The following is a 19,948-nucleotide window of genomic DNA, read 5'->3' on the forward strand; positions in this document are numbered from 1 at the left end:
CATCCCACTGGGCACAGACATCATTTACAGCACATCCCACTGGGCACAGACATCATTTACAGCACATCCCACTGGGCACAGACATCATTTACAGCACATCCCACTGGGCACAGACATCATTTACAGCACATCACACTGGGCACAGACATCATTTACAGCACATCCCACTGGGCACAGACATCATTTACAGCACATCACACTGGGCACAGACATCATTTACAGCACATCCCACTGGGCACAGACATCATTTACAGCACATCCCACTGGAACAGACATCATTTACAGCACATCCCACTGGACACAGACATCATTTACAGCACATCCCACTGGAACAGACATCATTTACAGCACATACCACTGGGCACAGACATCATTTCAATGTCTAGTTTGGATTTACATTTGGTTGAATTTCACCATTTAGGTTAAAAGTTGGGTGAAAAAAATACGGAATTCCTTTACGTTGATGACTTTTTGCAAATCCAATCAGTTTTCCATGTGGATTCAACATCATCACATTGATTTTTTTGTTGTTGAAATGACATGGACACAACGTTGATTCAACCAGTTTTTGCCCAGTGGGATGTGACTCGTGCAAGATCAAACCCAAAACTCTCCTATTGACATGGCCTTGACGCCAACTAATTTAAATCCCGAAGCGTGCAAGGGTGACCAACCCTCCTCCTGGGGAGCAACTGGAGGTTGATTAGTAGAATAAAGTGTGTTAGAGCAGGGCTGGAACAAAAGCCTGCATACCCAGTAACTACAAGTGGAATATTGGCCACCCTGTGTAACAGCCCCAGCCTCCTGGTTCTCCTGGTCGCTACAGGGGGTAAGAACCGATTTAGGGTGAAGTTGTCCCTAGATGCTGATCTCTCGGGTCAGTTTCGCATTTTCTCCACTAATGGTTACTGTTAGGATTAGGGAAGAGGAAGCTGCTCCTAGATCTGTATCTAGGGGGAACTTAGGAAAGCGTAGGAACCTACCTCTCTGGGGAAGGCTGACAGCACCTGCAGGGCTCCAGTCTGGATCTTGTCCCACTGGCCATGGACACGGCCAAACTCATCCCTCTGTGAGATCTTATAGAGGGGTAGGACGTGGAGTTGTTCGTCCTCAGGGATGTTACGCACCGCACGGTTGTCCTCCTTGGTTAAAGTGCAAACCTGCAGGAGGGTCAGACAACAATACATTTTACATGAATGGAAAAGACTAACACAATATCTGGGAGTTTATAGTATCTTGGTTGAAGTGAAAACACATGAGGTTACCAAAAGGGGCATGACATCTCATATCAATTTTTGTTTCCATTATGGACACATTTTAATGATTTGATAGTGACATTTGTGTTTCCGCTATGGAAACCTTTAAATATTTGATACTGTCATTTGTGTAAGATACACTAACTCTCAATGGTGTTGTCCATTAACACCACACTAACTCTCAATGGTGTTGTCCATTAACACCACACTAACTCTCAATGGTGTTGTCCATTAACACCACACTAACTCTCAATGGTGTTGTCCATTAACACCACACTAACTCTCAATGGTGTTGTCCATTAACACAACACTAACTCTCAATGGTGTTGTCCATTAACACCACACTAACTCTCAATGGTGTTGGCCATTAACACAACACTAACTCTCAATGGTGTTGTCCATTAACACCACACTAACTCTCAATGGTGTTGGCCATTAACACAACACTAACTCTCAATGGTGTTGTCCATTAACACCACACTAACTCTCAATGGTGTTGTCCATTAACACCACACTAACTCTCACTGGTGTTGCCCATTAACACAACACTAACTCGCAATGGTGTTGTCCATTAACACAACACTAACTCTCAATGGTGTTGTCCATTAACACAACACTAACTCTCAATGGTGTTGTCCATTAAAATACTGGCACAAGAAGCAAGTGTGTGTAAGTATCTGTGTCTGTGTTTCTCTCTGTGTGCGCGAGTGGCGAGTGTGTGTATATACCAACAATGATGAGACAGCCTACAGGGAGGAGGTTAGAGCCCTGGCGGTGGTGCCTGGAAAATAACCTCTCCCTCAACGTCAACAAAACAAAGGAGCTGATCGTGGACTTCAGGAGACAGCAGAGGGAGCACGCCCCCATCCTCCTCGACGGGCCGCAGTGGAGAGGGTCAAAAGCTTCAAGTTCCTCGGCATGCACATCACTGAGGACCTGAACTGGTCTCACCACACCGACATTGCAGTGAACAAGGCGCAACAGTGACTCTACAACCTCAGGCAGCTTAAGAAATTCCCTCAAAACTTCTACAGATGCACCACTGAGAGCATTCTGTCAAGGCTCCATCACTGTCTGGTACGGCAACTGCACCGCAATCGAACACATGGCTCTCCAGAGTGTGGCCCAGTCAGCCCAACGCATCACTGGTGGTACGCTGCCTGCCCTCCAGGACATTTAGAGCACTCGGTGTCAAAGGAAGGCCAAGAAGATCATTAAGGACCTCAGTCACCTGAGCCACGGACTGTTCACTCGCCTACCGTCTGACAGACAGAGACAGTACAGGTGCATCAGAGCCGGGACTGAGAGACTGTTGAACAGCTTCTATTACCAGCCCATCAGAGTGTTGAACAGCTTCTATTACCATCAGACTGTTGAAAAGCTTCTATTACCAGACCATCAGACTGTTGAACAGCTTCTATTACCAGACCATCAGACTGTTGAACAGCTTCTATTACCAGACCATCAGACTGTTGAACAGCTTCTATTACCAGACCATCAGACTGTTGAACAGCTTCTATTACCATCAGACTGTTGAACAGCTTCTATTACCATCAGACTGTTGAACAGCTTCTATTAACATCAGACTGTTGAACAGCTTCTATTACCATGCCATCAGACTGTTGAACTGCTTTTATTACCAGCCCATCAGGCTGTTGAACAGCTTCTATCACCAGACCATCAGACTGTTGAACAGCTTCTATTACCATCAGACTGTTGAACAGCTTCTATTACCATCAGACTGTTGAACAGCTTCTATTACCATCAGACTGTTGAACAGCTTCTATTACCATCAGACTGTTGAACAGCTTCTATTACCAGACCATCAGACTGTTGAACAGCTTCTATTACCATCAGACTGTTGAACAGCTTCTATTACCATCAGACTGTTGAACTGCTTTTATTACCAGCCCATCAGACTGTTGAACAGCTTCTATTACCAGACCATCAGACTGTTGAACAGCTTCTATTACCATCAGACTGTTGAACAGCTTCTATTACCAGACCATCAGGCTGTTGAACAGCTTCTATCACCAGACCATCAGACTGTTGAACAGCTTCTATTACCATCAGACTGTTGAACAGCTTCTATTACCATCAGACTGTTGAACAGCTTCTATTACCATCAGACTGTTGAACATCTTCTATTACCATCAGACTGTTGAACATCTTCTATTACCATCAGACTGTTGAACAACTTCTATTACCATCAGACTGTTGAACATCTTCTATTACCATGCCATCAGACTGTTGAACAGCTTCTATCACCAGACCATCAGACTGTTGAACAGCTTCTATTACCAGACCATCAGACTGTTGAACAGCTTCTATTACCATCAGACTGTTGAACAGCTTCTATTACCATCAGACTGTTGAACAGCTTCTATTACCATCAGACTGTTGAACAGCTTCTATTACCATCAGACTGTTGAACAGCTTCTATTACCATCAGACTGTTGAACAGCTTCTATTACCATCAGACTGTTGAACAGCTTCTATTACCATCAGACTGTTGAACAGCTTCTATTACCATCAGACTGTTGAACAGCTTCTATTACCATCAGACTGTTGAACAGCTTCTATTACCAGACCATCAGACTGTTGAACAGCTTCTATTACCATCAGACTGTTGAACAGCTTCTATTACCATCAGACTGTTGAACAACTTCTATTACCAGATCATCAGACTGTTGAACAGCTTCTATTACCAGATCATCAGACTGTTGAACATCTTCTATTACCATCAGAGTGTTGAACAGCTTCTATTACCATCACACTGTTGAACAGCTTCTATTACCAGACCATCAGACTGTTGAACAGCTTCTATTACCATCAGACTGTTGAACAACTTCTATTACCAGATCATCAGACTGTTGAACAGCTTCTATTACCATCAGACTGTTGAACAACTTCTATTACCAGATCATCAGACTGTTGAACAGCTTCTATTACCATCAGACTGTTGAACAACTTCTATTACCAGATCATCAGACTGTTGAACAGCTTCTATTACCATCAGACTGTTGAACAACTTCTATTACCAGATCATCAGACTGTTGAACATCTTCTATTACCATCAGAGTGTTGAACAGCTTCTATTACCATCACACTGTTGAACAGCTTCTATTACCAGACCATCAGACTGTTGAACAGCTTCTATTACCATCAGACTGTTGAACAACTTCTATTACCAGATCATCAGACTGTTGAACAGCTTCTATTACCATCAGACTGTTGAACAACTTCTATTACCAGATCATCAGACTGTTGAACAGCTTCTATTACCAGACCATCAGACTGTTGAACATCTTCTATTACCATCAGACTGTTGAACAGCTTCTATTACCATCAGACTGTTGAACAGCTTCTATTACCAGACCATCAGACTGTTGAACAGCTTCTATTAACATCAGACTGTTGAACAGCTTCTATTACCATCAGACTGTTGAACAGCTTCTATTACCATCACACTGTTGAACAGCTTCTATTACCAGACCATCAGACTGTTGAACAGCTTCTATTACAATCAGACTGTTGAACAACTTCTATTACCAGATCATCAGACTGTTGAACAGCTTCTATTACCATCAGACTGTTGAACAACTTCTATTACCAGATCATCAGACTGTTGAACATCTTCTATTACCATCAGAGTGTTGAACAGCTTCTATTACCATCACACTGTTGAACAGCTTCTATTACCAGACCATCAGACTGTTGAACAGCTTCTATTACCATCAGACTGTTGAACAACTTCTATTACCAGATCATCAGACTGTTGAACAGCTTCTATTACCATCAGACTGTTGAACAACTTCTATTACCAGATCATCAGACTGTTGAACAGCTTCTATTACCAGACCATCAGACTGTTGAACAGCTTCTATTACCAGACCATCAGACTGTTGAACATCTTCTATTACCATCAGACTGTTGAACAGCTTCTATTACCATCAGACTGTTGAACAGCTTATATTACCAGACCATCAGACTGTTGAACAGCTTCTATTAACATCAGACTGTTGAACAGCTTCTATTACCATCAGACTGTTGAACAGCTTCTATTACCATCAGACTGTTGAACAGCTTCTATTACCAGACCATCAGACTGTTGAACAGCTTCTATCACCAGACCATCAGACTGTTGAACAGCTTCTATTACCATCAGACTGTTGAACAGCTTCTATTACCATCAGGCTGTTGAACAGCTTCTATTACCAGACCATCAGACTGTTGAACAGCTTCTATTACCAGGCCATCAGACTGTTGAACAGCTTCTATTACCAGACCATCAGACTGTTGAACAGCTTCTATCACCAGACCATCAGACTGTTGAACAGCTTCTATTACCAGATCATCAGACTGTTGAACAGCTTCTATTACCATCAGACTGTTGAACAACTTCTATTACCATCAGACTGTTGAACAGCTTCTATTACCAGACCATCAGACTGTTGAACAGCTTCTATTACCAGCCCATCAGACTGTTGAACAGCTTCTATTACCATCAGACTGTTGAACAGCTTCTATTACCATCAGACTGTTGAACAGCTTCTATTACCAGACCATCAGACTGTTGAACAGCTTCTATTACCAGCCCATCAGACTGTTGAACAGCTTCTATTACCATCAGACTGTTGAACAGCTTCTATTACCATCAGACTGTTGAACAGCTTCTATTACCAGACCATCAGAGTGTTTAACAGCATCTATTACCAGACCATCAGACAGTTGAACAGCTTCTATTACCATCAGACTGTTGAACAGCTTCTATTACCATCAGAGTGTTGAACAGCTTCTATTACCATCAGACTGTTGAACAGCTTCTATTACCAGACCATCAGACTGTTGAACAACTTCTATTACCATCAGACTGTTGAACAGCTTCTATTACCATCAGACTGTTGAACAGCTTCTATCACCAGACCATCAGACTGTTGAACAGCTTCTATTACCATCAGGCTGTTGAACAGCTTCTATTACCAGACCATCAGACTGTTGAACAGCTTCTATTACCAGGCCATCAGACTGTTGAACAGCTTCTATTACCAGGCCATCAGACTGTTGAACAGCTTCTATTACCAGACCATCAGACTGTTGAACAGCTTCTATTACCATCAGACTGTTGAACAGCTTCTATTACCATCAGGCTGTTGAACAGCTTCTATTACCAGACCATCAGACTGTTGAACAGCTTCTATTACCAGGCCATCAGACTGTTGAACAGCTTCTATTACCAGACCATCAGACTGTTGAACAGCTTCTATCACCAGACCATCAGACTGTTGAACAGCTTCTATTACCATCAGACTGTTGAACAGCTTCTATTACCATCAGACTGTTGAACAGCTTCTATTACCATCAGACTGTTGAACAGCTTCTATTACCATCAGACTGTTGAACAGCTTCTATTACCATCAGACTGTTGAACAGCTTCTATTACCATCAGACTGTTGAACAGCTTCTATTACCATCAGACTGTTGAACAGCTTCTATTACCAGACCATCAGACTGTTGAACAGCTTCTATTACCATCAGACTGTTGAACAGCTTCTATTACCATCAGACTGTTGAACAGCTTCTATTACCATCAGACTGTTGAACAGCTTCTATTACCATCAGACTGTTGAACAGCTTCTATTACCATCAGACTGTTGAACAGCTTCTATTACCATCAGACTGTTGAACAGCTTCTATTACCAGACCATCAGACTGTTGAACAGCTTCTATTACCAGACCATCAGACTGTTGAACAGCTTCTATTACCATCAGACTGTTGAACAGCTTCTATTACCATCAGACTGTTGAACAGCTTCTATTACCATCACACTGTTGAACAGCTTCTATCACCAGACCATCAGACTGTTGAACAGCTTCTATTACCAGACCATCAGACTGTTGAACAGCTTCTATTACCATCAGACTGTTGAACAGCTTCTATTACCATCAGGCTGTTGAACAGCTTCTATTACCAGACCATCAGACTGTTGAACAGCTTCTATTACCAGGCCATCAGACTGTTGAACAGCTTCTATTACCAGACCATCAGACTGTTGAACAGCTTCTATCACCAGACCATCAGACTGTTGAACAGCTTCTATTACCAGCCCATCAGACTGTTGAACAGCTTCTATTACCATCAGACTGTTGAACAGCTTCTATTACCATCAGACTGTTGAACAGCTTCTATTACCATCAGACTGTTGAACAGCTTCTATTACCATCAGACTGTTGAACAGCTTCTATTACCATCAGACTGTTGAACAGCTTCTATTACCAGACCATCAGACTGTTGAACAGCTTCTATCACCATCAGACTGTTGAACAGCTTCTATTACCATCAGACTGTTGAACAGCTTCTATTACCATCAGACTGTTGAACAGCTTCTATTACCATCAGACTGTTGAACAGCTTCTATTACCAGACCATCAGACTGTTGAACAGCTTCTATCACCATCAGACTGTTGAACAGCTTCTATTACCATCAGACTGTTGAACAGCTTCTATTACCATCAGACTGTTGAACAGCTTCTATTACCATCACACTGTTGAACAGCTTCTATCACCAGACCATCAGACTGTTGAACAGCTTCTATTACCAGACCATCAGACTGTTGAACAGCTTCTATCACCATCAGACTGTTGAACAGCTTCTATTACCAGACCATCAGACTGTTGAACATCTTCTATTACCATCAGACTGTTGAACAGCTTCTATTACCAGACAATCAGACTGTTGAACAGCTTCTATTACCATCAGACTGTTGAACAGCTTCTATTACCAGACCATCAGACTGTTGAACATCTTCTATTACCATCAGACTGTTGAACAGCTTCTATTACCAGACCATCAGACTGTTGAACAGCTTCTATTACCATCAGACTGTTGAACAGCTTCTATTACCAGACCATCAGACTGTTGAACAGCTTCTATTACCATCAGACTGTTGAACAGCTTCTATTACCAGACCATCAGACTGTTGAACAGCTTCTATTACCATCAGACTGTTGAACAGCTTCTATTACCATCAGACTGTTGAACAGCTTCTATTACCAGGCCATCAGACTGTTGAACAGCTTCTATCACCAGACCATCAGACTGTTGAACAGCTTCTATTACCATCAGACTGTTGAACAGCTTCTATTACCATCAGACTGTTGAACAGCTTCTATTACCAGGCCATCAGACTGTTGAACAGCTTCTATTACCAGACCATCAGACTGTTGAACAGCTTCTATCACCAGACCATCAGACTGTTGAACAGCTTCTATTACCATCAGACTGTTGAACAGCTTCTATTACCATCAGACTGTTGAACAGCTTCTATTACCATCAGACTGTTGAACAGCTTCTATTACCATCAGACTGTTGAACAGCTTCTATTACCATCAGACTGTTGAACAGCTTCTATCACCAGACCATCAGACTTTTGAACAGTCATCACTGGCCGTCTACCAGGTGATGCAAACACATTCACACAAAACACGCACACACACAAGCTATCAAACACACACACACACATACACAAACACACACACATAGCCAACGCTAATGTCCCATGTTTTTATATTGTTATTCATTTTTGTCTTTGGTCTTTTTTATTTGTCATTTCTTTTTTGACCCCTTTTTCTCCCCAAGAGGTAGTTACAGTCTTGTCCCATCTTGTCCCATCACTGCAACTCCCGAGAGCCATGCGTCCCCCGAAACATGACCCTGCCAAGCCACATTGCTTCTTGACACACTGCCTGCTTAACCCGGATGCCAGCCGCCATTGTGTTGGAGGAAACACTGTAGAGCTGGCGACCGAAGTCAACGTGCATGCGTCTAGTCGCCACAAGGAGTCGCTAGAGCACGATGGAACAAGGACATCCCAGCCGGCAAAACCCTCCCCTAACCCAGACGACGCTGAGCCAATTGTGCACCGCCTCATGGGTCTCCCAGTCGCGACACAGCCCGGGATCGAAACCGGATCTGTAGTGACGCCTCTAGCACTGATCAGTGCCTTAGACCGCTGCGCCACTCGAGAGGCCTAATGTCCCATGTTATAGAGACAATAAACCACTGGACACTCCCGGTTTACACTGTGTATTTAAATACTGTATTCTCGACATACCTGTAGCTCATTCTAATATTTATACTATTGTACATCGCATTTTAGTGACACCTTATACACACCGCAGTTCACTCTAATATATCTACTGCTGTACATATAATTCTTAGTATATCTTGTATAAATTAATCCAGTGTAGATACTTATAGATTGCATTTGGACTACTGTTACAGTGTTATTTGGGTTATTAATTGGATCCGTTCCAACATTTCTTTCTTTCTAAATTTGTTTAATTATCTGTGACATTTTACTGAATTTAGGAGCTAGTAACATAAGCATTTCGCTGCACCCGCTATAACATCTTCTAAACTGTATACGGGACCAATAAACTTTGATTTGATTTGATCTGTGTCTATGTCTCTGTTTGTTTGACAGAGAATATGTGTGTGTGTGTGTGTGCATGTGAATGTGAATCAAGTCATGTGAGCAGCTTACCACAGTGCTGCCGTTGTTCATGTTCTGTGTGTCTTTGTGAGCGTGGGCGCAGAAATCCACACATGCTGTGACCCCGGAGAAAGGTCGGCCCGCCCTCCGACCCAGCCTGCAGTCCTGGCCCGCCTGCTCCAGATCCACCTGGTTTTGGAAAGCCTCCGGGGCCAGTCTCTGGTAGACAGGACCCAGGTCTGTAGCCAGGTTCTGCAGACGATGCTCCAGCTTCTCCTCCTGAACAACACACAGACAGACACAGATCAGAGGTAGAGTGGGACAAATACGAATAGGAACAGATGTTAAAGGAGAATCCCAGAAATGTTTCAGCCACTGTTGTCCTCGTCTGACTTTGGTTGTCATACCCACCTGAGGCCACTAGGTGGTGTCTATTAACCATTTTAACATGCCAAGAAGACTATTCACTGAGGAATATCTATTCTAAACCATTGTTTGTAAAGCTAGAACAAGACTTAGATTAGCAAAGCAAAGAGCTAGGGTCTAGGCATATAGGGAAGGGGCTAGGGTTTATTTTCTGACCAGGCTCTCAAATCAATTCCTGGAGCGCCACATTGTCTGCTGCTTTATCGCTCTTTCCCTTAACCTTAAGATAGCTCTGACCTGACCAAATTCACTTAGAAATGTCAGTTATAGATCTGTCAGTCTCATTGAAAGCAAGTCTAAGAAGCGGTAGATCTGTTCTATGTGCAGTATTTCTATGCTTCCCATTCTTAAGTTTCGTTTTGGCGTCTTTTACTTTCGGTTTTGTACACCAGCTTCAAACAGCTGAAAATACAATATTTTTGGTTATGGAAAATATATTTCACAGCGGTTTAGATGGTACATTGATTCTCTACACTATACTTGCTTGTTTTGTAACATAAACTAAAATTAGGCGAACGATTTGAATTTTAGCAACCAGGAAATGGCAGAGCGATTTCTGCATAGTGCATCTTTAAGTAGGCAAATAAGTGCAAGGATGAAAATCTGCTGCCACTGTGGCTGGCCCTAGAGGACTGGAGTTTGACACAGTTTGACTGGAGTGTCCTGGTCCTAACCTCCTGCGGTACGTCTCCCAGCAGGCGGAACTTGCGGGGGATCTTGCTGCGGGCGAACTTGCAGCCGTTGAAGTACATACTCCAGGAGCAGCCGAAGGAGAAGGAAGCGCCGCAGGTGTCCGGGTCCACACCCTGGCAAGCACACGTCCGACTGGAGAGAGAGGAGGAGGGAGAGAGATGGGGAGAGGGAGAGATGAGGAGGGAGAGAGATGGGGAGAGGGAGGAGAGAGATGAGGAGGGAGAGAGATGGGGAGAGGGAGGAGAGAGATGAGGAGGGAGAGAGATGGGGAGAGGGAGGAGAGAGAGGAGGAGGGAGAGAGATGGGGAGGGAGAGGAGGGAGAGAGATGGGGAGGGAGAGAGATGAGGAGGGAGAGAGATGGGGAGAGGGAGGAGGGAGAGGAGGAGGGAGAGAGAAGGAGGGAGAGAGATGGGGAGAGGGAGGAGAGAGAGGAGGAGGGAGAGAGATGGGGAGAGGGAGGAGAGAGAGGAGGAGGGAGAGAGATGGGGAGAGGGAGGAGAGAGATGAGGAGGGAGAGAGATGGGGAGAGGGAGGAGAGAGATGAGGAGGGAGAGAGATGGGGAGAGGGAGGAGAGAGAGGAGGAGGGAGAGAGATGGGGAGAGGGAGGAGAGAGAGGAGGAGGGAGAGAGATGGGGAGAGGGAGGAGAGAGAGGAGGAGGGAGAGAGATGGGGAGAGGGAGGAGAGAGAGGAGGAGGGAGAGAGATGGGGAGGGAGAGGAGGGAGAGAGATGGGGAGGGAGAGAGATGGGGAGAGGGAGGAGAGAGATGGGGAGGATGATGTGAGACAATCAGTTTAGATCCTGGCACACAATTGCAACTGAAGAGAGCGGGAAAGAGACAGGTCACTATCTAGAAATGCTAGAAAGAAAATAACTCACTCCGTTGTTATGACAATAATTTGTTCTATGAATGTAAATGTTTATGTGTAAGCCTGTTATAAATAATACGTATAAGTCTGTTGTTTCAGTAACTCACTCCTCGTTGAGGGCACAGCGCCGGCTGGTGGGGGAGCCGTATTTACAGAGAGTCTGGGTGAGCTCCTGGTACAGACTGTCGGCCATGCCCCGGGGGATGCCCTCCCATGCCAAGATGAGGATCACCACCACAGCACTCTCACAGCGGTGCCCTGCTCGGTGTCTCACGAGACACAGCAGCTTCTCCTCCTCACTGCCCCGTCGGATCACCTGGGAGAGAGAGGGGTTACTACACAGACATGCAGATACACACACACACACACACACAGACAGACACGCACACAAGGTACTTACCCACTTGGCGATGGGACAGCCCTGGGAACTGCGTCCTTCTTTCCAGTGTACACCACCACCTCCATTCTTACTGCCTTCCCTTTCTCTCCATACCTTTAAACACCCACAGCAATAACATGCATCATATATTAATGACGTTTCACACTTCTCACCTTAGAACACACACACAATCCTTTCAGTAACATCATCTCTCCCAACACTTAAATCTTGCAATGACTGTCAATACAGCCACAAATCACATTTTGAGAACGTTAGCAAAAGACAGTGGGACTACATTACTAGCCAAAATGCAGCAATAGTTTTTGGAATAACTCAAAACCAGTAAAAACTGTTTAAAACTAGGGCACTGATGTCATTCAGCAGAAACTACAGAGCAGAGAGACTCTCCTCATGGACATCGACTCGGCCCTAGAGGTTTCCTGTTCTAACACGCAGGGTGTGTGTGTGTTTTTGTATGTGTGAATATGTATCTCTGTGTGTGTGTGTGTTGCCAGCTTGGTGCTGCTTTCCTTCAACGACAGCCTCTATAATATATGAGCTATACTATTACTGAAAGCCCCACCTCATTCCATGAACACCAGGAGCCCTGTGGGAGACCAGGCCTTTGGCAGGGCAGGTGGTTCACACAGGAATATACACAGAGTGTACAAAACATTAAGAACACCTTCCTAATATTGAGTTGCACCCCCCACCCCTTTTGCCCTCAGAACAGCCTCAATTCGTCGGGGCATGTACTCTACAAGGTGTCAAAAGCGTTCTACAGGGACGCTGGCCCATATTGACTCCAATGCTTCCCACAGTTGTGTCAAGTTGGCTGGATGTCCTTTGGGTGGTGGACAATTCTTGATACACACGGGAAACTGTTGAGCATGAAAAACCCAGCAGCGGTGCAGTTCTTGACACAAACCGGTGCGCCTGGCACCTACTATCATACCTCGTTCAAAGGCACTTAAATCTTTTGTCTTTCCCATTCACCCTCTGAATGGCACACTTACACACATACACAATCCATGGCTCAATTGTATCACGGCTTAAATATCCTTTTTTAACCTGTCTCCTCCCCTTCATCTACACTGATTGAAGTGGATTTAACAAGTGACATCAATAAGGGATCATATCTTTCACCTGGATTCACCTGGTCAGTCTGTCATGGAAAGAGCAGGAGTTTTGTATACTCGGTGTATATACAGTCGTGGTCAAAAGTATTGGTCTTCACAAAGTTTGCTGCTTCAGTGTTTTTAGATATTTTTGTCAGATGTTACTATGGTATACTGAAGTATAATTACAAGCATTCCATAAGTGTCAAAGGCTTTTATTGACAATTACATTAAGTTTATGCAAAGAGTCAATATTTGCAGTATAGACCTCTGCAATCCACCCTGGCATGCTGTCAATTAACTTCTGGGCCACATCCTGACTGATGGCAGCCCATTCTTGCATAATCAATGCTTGGAGTTTGTCAGAATTTGTGGATTTTTGTTTGTCCACCCGCCTCTTGAGGATTGACCACAAGTTCTCAATGGGATTAAGGTCTGGGGAGTTTCCTGGCCATGGACCCAAAATGTCGATGTTTTGTTCCCCGAGCCACTTAGTTAACACTTTTGCCTTATGGCAAGGTGCTCCATCATGCTGGAAAAGGCATTGTTCGTCACCAAACTGTTCTTGGATGGTTGGGAGAAGTTGCTCTCGGAGGATGTGTTGGTACCATTCTTTATTCATGGCTGTGTTCTTAGGCAAAATTGTGAGTGAGCCCACTCCCTTGGCTGAGAAGCAACCCCACACATGAATGGTCTCAGGATGCTTTACTGTTGGCATGACACAGGACTGATGGTAGTGCTCACCTTGTCTTCTCCAGACAAGCTTTTTTCCGGATGCCCCAAACAATCAAAAAGGGAATTCATCAGAGAAAATGACTTTACCCCAGTCCTCAACAGTCCAATCCCTGTACCTTTTGCAGAATATCAGTCTGTCCCTGATGTTTTTCCTGGAGAGAAGTGGCTTCCTCGCTGCCCTTCTTGACACCAGGACATCCTCCAAAAGTCTTCGCCTCACTGTGCGTGCAGATGCACTCACACCTGCCTGCAGCCATTCCTGAGCAAGCTCTGCACTGGTGGTGCCCCAATCCCGCAGCTGAATCAACTTTAGGAGACGGTCCTGGCGCTTGCTGGACTTTCTTGGGCGCCCTGAAGCCTTCTTCACAACAATTGAACCTCTCTCCTTGAAGTTCTTGATGATCCGATAAATGGTTGATTTAGGTGCAATCTTACTAGCAGCCTTATCCTTGCCTGTGAAGCCCTTTTTGTGCAAAGCAGCTGGTCCTTTTGTGGCAGGGCTGAAATGCAGTGGAAATGTTTTTGGGGATTAAGTTCATTTTCATGGCAAAGAGGGACTTTGAAATTAATTGCAATTAATCTGATCACTCTTCATAACATTCTGGAGTATATGCAAATTGCCATCATAAAAACTGAGGCAGCAGACTTTGTGAAAATTAATATTTGTGTCATTCTCAAAACTTTTGACCACGACTGTACAGCCGGCTGTTCCAGAATTATATATCTATATTTTTTACGACATTTTTTATTTTGTAATTTTTTAGTTGGAGGGGTTACAGGTACAATATTTAAATTCATATAATTTCATATTCCATATATCGTCATTATTTCATATATTGTACCTGTGGGCTGCCACTCGGAAGAAAAATAAAAAAAGGGAAAAATCAAATGAAAAACATTACAAAAGGTACATAACTACAAAGTATTGATAATTTTGATCATATTTTAAAGTTTAAGTAATAATACATTCTGTACAAACATGAAAATAAAACAAAAAAGAAGTGGGCCTCGACACCCAACCTCCCATCCCATTCCTCCAAACATAGTCAAGTATATTTGTCCAGGCCTCAATTGTTCCTTGACTTGCACCATTCATTCTCGCTGTCGATAATTCTAATGTTAGAACTTCTAATAGTAAATTAGTATAGTATCCACTGGTGAATTGGGAGAGAGTGGGGTGATTGCCATCTAAGAGCCAACATATTGTTTTGCGCCAGTTCTGCCTGCAGCAGTAATCATCTCTGATTGATTGAGAGATTCAAGGAGCTATCATCGTTAAGTAACATAGTAGATGTAAAGCATTGGATATTTACATTCATGCACTTCTAAATTAACTTTGCCCCAGAAGCATTTAACTGCAGGGCACTTCCACATCCATATTCTGTTCCAGGTAGCCCTTTACAATCGTACCCGTATACGGGTTAAAAATGGCAGATTTGGACACTGATGTATAGTTACAAGATGACATAGCATCATACCCTGGGTTGTTCTAAACAGAATGACCTTATGTTTGTCTGTTGTGAAGAACATTTGCTGCGGACCACGCATCTGAATGCACTCATGACTCCATTCTATGCGCACCAAAATTACAATCTGCTTCTCTGAAATGCATTGTGAAAGCCTAACACTGTAAGATCGTATTTTATATAATTTAGCTAATCATGTTGGCTCTATAAGCTTTCAAATCATGCCCACCTGACCCAGATTGTGATTTATAATGGACCATTTTGGATTGCGTAAACAACACCAGTAATTGTGTAAAGGAGGGGATGCAGGGCTATGTTCCAAATAAAACAACTACCAGTGTGCTGCTCTAGTTCCTCAACAGCACAGCTAGGAGAGCTCAAACAAGCACCTTATAGTTGAAGACTCTTTGAGTCATAAAAGTGCATTGAAATGACTTAGGAACTGTGCACACTTTGGAGAGGTGTGTGGCCACTTGGGGACACCAGTTAGTCCTCTCACTCAAACAAACCCTTGTAATTTTTTTGTCTTATGTTGCACATTTTACAGGAATATTCTTATCATGTTACTGAATGTATCCAGAGTATTTTCCAATTTTGTTATCAACAAATGCGGCGAAAAGTACAGTAAATGTCAAATGCACATAAAATCAACAGTGTAATGTTTGGATTCAGTGTTGTGTCAGGTGAACTGTTATGTCCTCACCCTTAGTCTAATAATTTTCCCATAGTTTCTAAACTGTTCCCTTTTAATTGCTACCATGGTTATGCTTTCCATATTTCTTCTCAAAGAAACATTTCAATGTAGCCCTATCCATATAGGCCAATTCACCCTATCCATATAGGCCAATTCACCCGAAAGTAAGGGGTTAAAGGGTTTTACAGATTCTATTAGATCTGTGGACCATACATTTTTAATGGCTAGCTCAGAATATGAGCTTTCCTAAAGTTGTTTATATATTATAGAGATCAGTCCTTTCGGGAGCCCAGATAGTTTATTTATAAATCCCATCATTGGACGGTTCAGCAGTTGGGTTTCCCAAGGGACTCCATAGGCCATAATAGATGACCTAAGTTGTAAATATAGAAAAAAGGAGTTGGCTGGTATTGTGTTTGTATCTTTCTCAAACCATTACTATCCATGATATTGGCAAGAGTACAGATTCCCCATTTGGACCACTGGAGGGATGCAAAAGGCCGCCCTCTAGATCACAAGGCATGTACCAAACATTTAGAAAAATATACAGCTACATACAGTAGGTTAATAAAGTCAGGCAGTTATACAGATTAGCCTAGCTCTATAAGCCTACTGGTAAACCAACCTGTGAGGCACTGAGCCACTCCTGTTTTCATATCAACTCTATTATCTTATCAGTATTACACAGCTAATAGATTTGTCATGAAAACAGAAGTGGATTAGCACCTCACAGGTTTGCCATCCCAATGGGACTATGAATGCAGGAAGTAAAATGGCTGTGCAACAAGAAACACTTGTTTTACCCCCAAGCTTGTTTATGGAATGGAATAAAATAACTGATGCAGTTTGTCTTATTTGTTGTTGTTACCTGTTCTCCATCATCTCTCTGACGGCTGACACACTGGGTCCAGCACCAAGATGAGTGTAATACGGACCCTCCTCCTTCTCTACGATGTGCTCTGTGGAGAAAGAGTAGTTTGTAGAACGCATCTTCAGCTGATTTCAGGCAAACAAATGGTATATCCTTAGATGTGACAAATACAGCACCAGTTAACCACAGTAGAGTATGTAGCATGCTGTATTACACCAAATAATTTCCCAAAGGATACAAAGAAAGCCATCATCATCATCATCATCATCATCATCATCATCATCATCATCATCATCATCACCACCATCATCATCATCACCATCATCATCATCACCATTATATCATCTTCATCATCATCATCAGGGTGACTCACCCATGCAGCCACAGGAGGGGATCTCAGAGAGTTTCTTGGAGGGGGTGCTGAGCAGATTCTTAGTGGGCGTGTCCAGGAACCTGAGGGGCGATTCCAGGAAGCTGTTCACGTTGTGTTTGGTGGGCGTCGACTCCTCCGATAGATCCAAATCGGCGTTAGTTGACGTGGACAAGACGGTGACCGGACCGGACCTCTCCACTTTGTAATGCCCCTGCTGTTGACCCCCAGAGGAGTAGCCGTTGGATAAACCATGGTTCAACCCGGATCTGTGGTTGTTAGAATCTAAACTGGTGAAACTGGGGTTGGTGGAGCTAGCCTTTAGGTTAGCACCGTGCTGCTGCCCAACATAGGGCTGCGATACATGAGAATACAATCCTCTTTCACACTCATGTCCGTGTCCAACTCCTTGTCCTTGTAAAGGGTCCAGGTGACCGTTGAAATGCGACCACTGTTGGTTGTCATGACCATAACCTTGACTTCGGCCACGATCGACGGCTCCAGAGGTTTTGTGGTATTTGACCCCACTGTGGGCGTTACTGTAGTAAAAGAGCTGCCGTCGTTCCTCCTGAGCCTCAGTCAGGTACCTCTTCAGATCCATCTGGGCATGAGGCAGGAACAGGCTCCTCTTGTGGCTGAGCGATGATGCCTTCGGCTTGGGCAGAACCTTCTGGACCCTTGCTCTGTGGGGGGTCTTGCCGTTGGGTGTTCGTTTGGACAGGGGGGTATGGTTGTTGGGGTTGTAGCCCTCCTCTTCCACCCCCTCCATCCCTTTCTTCTTCCTAGGTTTGGAAAGTGTGGTCCTGGGTTTCTTCACAGGGTTCTTCTTGTGGTTGGGGGGTGCATGTTGGGAGTTGTAGTTGTACTTGATGGCCGAGACTGGAGTTCCTCTGGGAGGGTTGTTCTCCGAGTGCTGGGAGGGGTGGAAACCCTGCTGCTGCTTATGACGTGATTGGATGATGAACGCCAACTCGGCAAGTTGAGCCGCCACCTCTTCCTCATCCCTGTTCCTCCCGCTCTTATCCACCGTCCTCTCTGTTGTTTCCTTGCTGTTCTTCTCCATGTCTTTCCGTTCTCTGAAAGTGCCTTCGCCCCTGTTATGTTGAGAACCAAGGCCTTGGTCTGCTCTCCTGTACAGGTGTTGTCCTCCTCTCTCAGTGCTGTTGTAGGGAAGTCTGTCACAGTCCGAGCTGGCTTCTAGCAGGTCCTGTAGGGACAGGTTGCCAGTGGCAGTGGGGCTATGGGAATGACACTGGATGACATGAGCCTGTCTGGCCACCGGGAAGCGTATGACTGAGGTCTGGTGTAGAGGGGAGCATATGACTGAGGTCTGGTGCAGAGGGGAGCTGATCACTAGAACTTTGTTGGAGTCCTGGAGAAGGGTGTTTCTGTTGGATAAGTGCATGGAGGGTGTGGTGGGGTTTTCACCCTGTGCGTCAGGTCTAAAGGGTTCTGGGGAGTTTTGTGGTATAGCTGCCAGTAAGGTTAGCGCCTCGATAGCGATAGCCTGGTCATTGCTAATATTCCTATCTTCTACCAAAGACTGGATGCTTGGCTGAGAGAGATCTGGAGAGGGTTGCTCTCGTTTGACAATAATGTCGAGAGCTTTTCGTGGACTGATGGGCTTGATCAATGATGATTGGCTTTTCAGGCAAATGTCCTCCTTAAAGTCCTCCTTAAAGTCCTCCGGCTCTGTTTTGAATGAGTGTAGCACCGGGGAACGGGAGCTACACAACTTCTCCTCCAGACCCTTCCTGTCTGTGATAGAGAAACACACCACGGCTGCTAGCGTGGACAAAGCGTCCTCATAGACATCGTCATCATCGCCCCCTAGTGGGGTGGAGGACTGGTCCATGGACCACACCCACGGTTCCTCCAACTTTATCTTCTTCAGAGGAACAGCTATGTGTCGTCCGGAAGTGCATCCTCCAGCTCAGAGCTGCCTTTGGGGAACGTGTTTTTTGTAGTACTTTGGGACTCTAATTGTATTGTAGTATTTTGGGACTCTGGTGACACCGGATCTGAATCCGGACCGGCAATCAGTTGAGCACCGTTGGTTTTAGCCATGTTTTCATTAGCACCGTTGTGAAAAGTCCCAGAAGAAGTGCAGTGGTGTTGTAGAAGAAGTCCATCGTTGGTGTCCTCCAGTCCAGGCTCTCTCTTGATAAGTGCTGCTGGTCGGCCATCGTTGGTGTCCTCCAGTCCAGGCTCTCTCTTGATAAGTGCTGCTGGTAGTTCATCACGGATTGGGGCAAGAGTGTGGGTGTGGGGAGGGTGTGTGAAGTGGTGTGTGTGAGGTATGTGACCCTCCTCGTCGTCCTCCGCTGCTGTATAGGTGTCCTCTGCCATCTGGACTGGGCCTCTGCCATTAACTGAGCTGTCCTCTGGAACCACCTGGGAGAGAGAGAAGAGAGAGAGAGAGAGAGAAGAGAGAGAGAGAGAGAGAGCAGAGAGAGAGAGAAATGAGAGAGAGGAGAGAGGAGAGAGAGAGATGAGAGAGAGGAGAGAGAGAGAGAGAGGAGAGAGAGGAGAGAGAGAGAGGAGAGAGAGAGAGAGAGAAGAGAAAGAGAGATG

At 44.5% G+C, this 19,948-nt stretch overlaps 1 protein-coding gene across 1 annotated transcript in view; it reads right to left on the minus strand.

The window, feature by feature from the left end:
• LOC311110697 (uncharacterized protein) overlaps positions 1-19,948 on the minus strand; it is an 89,456-nt gene that overhangs the window by 7,617 nt on the left and 61,891 nt on the right. The window contains 9 exon segments of the mRNA XM_084153239.1: positions 984-1,160; positions 9,804-10,031; positions 10,853-11,003; positions 11,849-12,057; positions 12,142-12,182; positions 12,185-12,234; positions 17,002-17,092; positions 17,378-19,279; positions 19,282-19,768. Coding sequence (XP_084009365.1) covers positions 984-1,160; positions 9,804-10,031; positions 10,853-11,003; positions 11,849-12,057; positions 12,142-12,182; positions 12,185-12,234; positions 17,002-17,092; positions 17,378-19,279; positions 19,282-19,768 — 3,336 coding nt within the window.

Source organism: Coregonus lavaretus (assembly GCF_964263955.1).
Source record: "Coregonus lavaretus genome assembly, chromosome: 36".
NCBI lineage: Eukaryota > Metazoa > Chordata > Actinopteri > Salmoniformes > Salmonidae > Coregonus > Coregonus lavaretus.